Here is a 5,998-nt window from a genome sequence, read left to right as displayed (position 1 = left end):
CCCAGTCCCGAAATGCAAAAATGAATTTACTTTATGTTGTCAAATCATAAATTTCTTGGAAAGTGTTGGTATGAAAGACACCCGTGGATACGGCTAGCCATGGAAAGTGAAAGTATGATGGAAAAAGAAACAAACTTTATTTTCTGTTTGGGAACCGCCTATGGCATATCTAGCATGGAAAGTGTTCGTAGCTCTACGTCATTTTCGTTGGTGGGATGGATACACCTCCCAAAATGTTTTTATCTCAAATATTTCGTTTTGAGCTCTGGCACCTCTACAAATCCCTACTCCCCTCTACGAAGGGCCTTTCTTTTACTTTATGTAATTTTTATTTTAAGTCTCCATCTTCTCTTACAAAAGAACCAACTAAAAGGCAATATGATCGTACTTAAGTATTGGGTGTAGCTAATATTCGAGTGTGTTTCACGAATAGATCAATGTTTGAGCATGATGAGCTAGGGATAACTTGTTTTAGCATTGATATTTTAAAAGACATGGTTGCTTGTTGATATGCTTGAGTATCTAAATTATTATGTCAAAACTAGACTATTGCTCTGAATCATATAAAAGTCCACACTACTAGGAAAAAAGCTACTAGCAGCGTGGGTAAAATGGCTACTAGCAGCGCGGGTACCCACGCTACTAGTATCGTGCTACAGCTAATAGTTAGTAGTAGCGTGGGTGCAACCCGCGCTACTACTAACAAAGTTGGTAGTAGCGTGTTTCCACCCACGCTACTACTATTATGAACCGGCGCTACTACTAACGAAATAGTAGTAGCGCGTCTATAATACCAACGCTACTAGTATCCCAAATACCAATAGCGCACAAATTTGTCCCCACGCTACTACTAACGAATTCGGAATTAAAAAGAATATAAAATCAACAAATTCCATTTTATGCATACAATTCAAGAAAACACAATAGTGATGGAAATGTCGTTATTCCTGATTATACTATTACACAGTTGCCATATCTACTATCATATAGTTCCTCATTCTAACATCCTCACTCCAATAATAAGAAAAATGAAAAGGAAAAATGTTCAATGGAACGGTGCAATTGCACTGCAGTGTCATGAACTCACTCTGCCTCTTCAACATCTCGTTACCCTGCAACGATGGAAATGAGCATCAGCAAGGCATATAGATATAGCCAATAAATGGAGAGGAGGCATAAGCTCAGATGATATAGGAGACCGGGACTAAGATTATAAAACAATGAGAATATGCACTGAAATTTGCCCCAAAATTACCTTTGGCAACTCTTCAAATCTCTTGGTTGAAGCAGACAGTGATGTCTCAACCAACTTCCTTAGCATCTGCACGAAAAAAGAGGGGAAGTTACTGTACCTTTATATTGATTCAAGGGTTCAACGCTGCCGTATGCGGGTCCGATGTGCTGGTCCTTAGGGGCAGGTGCACGAAGATTGGCTGACCGTCATCGACAAGGTCAAGCCGGTTCTAGAAACGAAGTGTCGGTGGCTCTGGACCTTGATATAATATTTATCATGTTTGTGATGATTTGTGCTTCTGGTAATATTTCTATACGAAAAGGGTAGGCACATAGTTTGACTTACAAAAAATAATTCTAGACAACTGTTCAATAGGAAAATAATTGATTTTATAGGGACAATGTGTATTTTTGTAAAATACTATATGTGTTGTTAGAAAATACTCCCTCCGTCGCATAATGTAAGGGTGCGTTTGGGAGCCAAAGTATTTTTATAGTTTTTTAGGAATATTGTGGTTTCTGAAAAAACCTTGGTATTCAATACTTTGAGCCGTTTGGATGAAAAAAATATTGTAGTTTAACAAACTATGGTATCTCTAAAACTGTGGTATTTTTGTAGTATATAAAAAAGAGGCCCCGACTTCTTTTTTAAAAATCGAGAAACACTGGCTGATTTCTCTCTGTGTCCAACTTCTAGCCATCAACGCCTGTGATACATACATCGATAGCTAGCCGATCGATCTGTCCGGCTAGAGGCGGAGCGTACACGTACAAATGACTACTTAGCCGCCGGCTGAAAACTCATGGACGCACGAGCTGCGGACGTAGACCTTCGGTGCATGTCTTAACTACCTCGGTCTTTGATTGATTACAAGAGATAACTCTACTACAGATCATAGCATCTACGGAGTAGGAGAAAACATGCTTGTGCAAGGCTGAATGCATACGGTGGCTATTAGTACAAGCTGATCCGTGAGTATAGCTGAATATGCATGCAACAACATAACAATCGATCCAAACCAAATAAAACTGAGCAAATCTGCCACTTGCCAAACGCCTCGGCAGTTTTATCAATACTGAGAAAAACTATGATTTTTAGAAACTGAAGTATTTACTGCCCATGTATTGAAATACTTAGGTCTTGGAATACTATGGTTTTGCAAAAACAGTCTTGCCAAACTAGGCCTAAGATGTTTTTTTAAGTTAAACTAGCTTGCAAAAACGTCTTACATTATGGGACGAAGTAGTAGAAAATAAACATTTTCCTGCTGGTTTAGGGTTAGGGACATGTGTATTTTTTTAACATGCAGTGCTGTTGTAACTACTAGTAATGGCGGTAATTAAGCTCTGTTCGGTTTGCATCAGAAACCATAACTGATTGAACTAGAAAGGCAGGAGAGAGGGGGGAGGAGGATGAACTGACGTGAGAAGTTGAAGTTGCAGACGTTGGGGGTGTTGGCGTAGTGGAGCGGGCTGGCCCAGTGGTAGCGGAAGCGCATGGTGTCCGCCCACGGGCACATCGTCGACAGCTCCCCGCCGGCCGACTCCGGCAGCAGGTCCTGCACCGCCGCCGCCGCATCCTCCGACAGGTACCTCTGCAGCGCACGCAACGCACAGACCCAATTCAGCACACGCACACATTCCTTCCTCCATCCTCCCCACCCGACGACCTGCCAGCCAGCTCGATTCGACGGAGTTGTAATCTTGGGGGGCGGCGCGGGAAGCAGGGGACGTACGTACCTCTACGATCTTGCAGACCATGATGTGGCCCTCCTTGCCCCACGCGTCGGCGCGGCGGGGCGCGGTGGCGGCCAGCAGCGCCACGAGGAGCAGGAGCAGCAGCGGCTGCGGGGAAGGTGCTGGTGCCGCCATATCCTCTCTCCCTCTGCTCTGCTCTGCTCCGCCGCCTTGCCCTCCTCTGCTTCTTGCCGCGGGAGCGGTCCCATGAGGGCGAGCGGCTGCCTGTGCCTGTCCCGGCGCGGGGCGAGGGGGAGGAGGCAACGGGGAGCAGGTCGGAGGCGGTGGGGTCGGGCAAGAAGTCGGCGGCGGCGAAGCGGTCGTCGAGCGTGAAGACGGGCGACAGCGGCGGCGTGGCGGAGGGCAGGGCGGCCGCGGGAGAGGCGAAGTGGGGGCCGCCGCGGTGGGACGGGATGGGGGAGGCGAGGTCGCGGAAGAAGGGCGACTGGCGCGCCGTGCGGCCGCGGGAGGAGGAGGAGGGGATCTGGATCGGAGGTGGAGGGGATCTGGATCGGGGGGGTGGATTTTTTTTGGACACCGATAACGGCCGAACGTTCGGTCTGGGATCTCCCAGGCCGAGCGATTCTTTCGGGAGGAATCTGGGCATCGATCGAACAAAGTAGTTCGGGACCAGAGGAGCCCCCGCCCGAACACCCAGCATCGCTGCCTTCTGTTGACTAATAAAAGAAAAGCCCAGTATGCCCAGTTTCTACTGTGACTAAAAGACAAATTTTAAGCTTGTGAAAGAAAGCCCAGACTTTGCTATGCTATGAAAAAATTGCTATTGAAAAGGGAAAAATTGATAACTAAAAAATCCCAGTGATGCAAACCAGAAAATGCCATTCGTATTTAACAAAACAGATTTTGCCATGGACAAAAAGATCTTTCTTTATGCAATGGCATGGAAAAAAAGTCATGGCAACTTGCACTGTACGTAAAAATCCCTTGAAAAAAGATGAAAGTGAAAATTTCCATGTTGCCATGTTGATATAGATAATTTAGCCATGGAAAATAAATGTAAATTGCCATGGCAAAAATAAAGAGTAAAAAATGCCATGGCAATAAAATTTAAAAATTGCCAAGGTGGTTTAAGTAAATTTTCCATGGCAATATTGGTAATTTTGCCGTCGCAAATAAATGTGAAAGTTCCATGGCAAAACAAAAAGAGTGAAAATTGCCATGGCAATAATAGTTAAATATTTTCCATGTAGATATAGGTAATTTAGGCATGAAAAATTGTAAAATTGCCATGACAAATAAAAGATTAAAAAATGCCATAGCAATAAAAGTTAAAAGTTACCATTAGATTTAGCTTAAATTTGCCATGCCAATTAACGGAAAAATGCGATGGCAAAAAATTTAAATTTAGGACCCCGATATGGTGCTGACGATTGGTCTGGTAGCACCCCAGATCGAACGTTTCATTCGGTACAAGTGGGGCAACGATGGACTCTTCGGGATGAAAAAAGCCCCAACTTGAACGCCTCCCCATCCCCTAACAACCCAAAAAGATGAATAAAAGGCTCAATAATAAAAAAAATGTAAAAATTACCTTGGGAATTTAGGTAAATTTGCCATGTTAATAAAGGTAAATTAGCCATGGCAAATAAAAAGTAAAACTTGTTATGGCAATAAAAGTTAAATATTGTCATGGGGATTTAGGTAAAATTTGCCATATTAATGAAGGTACATTAGCCATGGCAAATAAATAGTAGATCTAGCCATGGCAACAAAAGTTAAATATTGCTATGGGGATTCAGGTAAAATAGCCATGTTAATAAGGGTCAATTTGCCATCGACAAATAAAAAGTAAAACTTGCCATGGCAATAAAAGTTAAATATTGCCATGGGGATTTAGGTAAATTTGCCATGTTAATGAAGGTATATTAGCCATGGAAAATAAATAATAAAACTTGCCATGGCAATAAAAGTTAAATATTGCCATGGGAATTTAGGTTAATTTGTCATGTTAATGAAGGTGAAATAAATAATAAAAGTTGCCATGGCAATAGAAGTTAAATATTGCCATGGGGATTTAGGTAAATTTGTCATGTTAATGAAGGTGAAATAAATATTAAAACTTTCCATGACAATAAAAATTAAACATTGCCATGGGGATTTAGGTAAAATTGCCATGTTAATAAAGGTAAATTTGCCATGGCAGATAAATAGTAAAACTTGCCATGGCAATAAAAGTTAAATATTGCCATGGGGGTTTAGGTAAATTCGCCATGTTGTCAAATAAATAGAAGAAATTGCCATGGCATTATTTCCCTTTTTGTGTTGTTTTGACAATTTAGAGAATTACCATGGCCAAATGCAATGGTTTAGAAGGCAAAGTGTAAAATTGTGGAGATATGTAAATAAGATGGTACATGGGACATGTTGAGTTATGAAAAAAATATACAAGATGTTTTTAAGCTAAAAACATGACAACTTTGCCATGGCGTACAAAATGGGAGACATGGCAACATTCCGGCGGGGGGGGGGGGGGGGGGGGAATTAGACTCACATCGAGCTACTCGTGGAGCAACGGTCACACGTGCACCACCCCAAAACGACCAGCGACGTCGAACATAGACCTACCAACACCACACTGGCAGCACAATCAACCACAAAAATGATACGCCTTAAAATTTGCCATCCTAGAGCCACAAAAGTAACCATGCAAAGAAAGCACGATTCGTTCACCAGAGGTTGAACACCCCCTAACAACCTGCTTGAGACACACTACCGGTGACAAAAAAAAATGTTGTGATAGCTCCAAATGAGAACTGAACTTACTGTACAAATATTCAGTTATATATGAAGGCTGCAAATATTTGTGTGTTATGTAAAATAGCATGGCAAATTTTTATCTAAAAATGTTTGACTGTTTTTATCTGCATAGAAATCAGCATGGCAACTTTGTACATGATACAAACTTTGAGCATGGCAAAGATTATTCTAATTCTATGATGTAATTGCCATGCTTTTTATGAATTATTTCCCATGGGGGAATAATTTGCGAGGGTGTGTGAAATTAAAT

General features: G+C 42.2%; 1 protein-coding gene across 1 annotated transcript; it reads right to left on the bottom strand.

The window, feature by feature from the left end:
- Positions 1-862: 862 nt before the first annotated feature.
- On the bottom strand, positions 863-5,374 carry LOC123122093 (endonuclease 2). The gene is made up of 4 exons (XM_044542229.1): positions 2,974-5,374; positions 2,657-2,828; positions 1,256-1,321; positions 863-1,112 (listed from the first exon to the last, which is right to left on the bottom strand). Exons 1-3 carry the CDS (start codon positions 3,103-3,105, stop codon positions 1,302-1,304), a joined length of 324 nt encoding a protein of 107 aa, XP_044398164.1. The 5' UTR covers positions 3,106-5,374; the 3' UTR covers positions 863-1,112; positions 1,256-1,301.
- Between the last annotated feature and the right edge of the window lie 624 nt (positions 5,375-5,998).

Source organism: Triticum aestivum, chromosome 5D (assembly GCF_018294505.1).
Source record: "Triticum aestivum cultivar Chinese Spring chromosome 5D, IWGSC CS RefSeq v2.1, whole genome shotgun sequence".
Taxonomy (NCBI): domain Eukaryota; kingdom Viridiplantae; phylum Streptophyta; class Magnoliopsida; order Poales; family Poaceae; genus Triticum; species Triticum aestivum.
The sequence above is the reverse complement of the archived record's forward strand: the minus strand, read 5'-3'. Positions and strand labels throughout refer to the sequence as shown.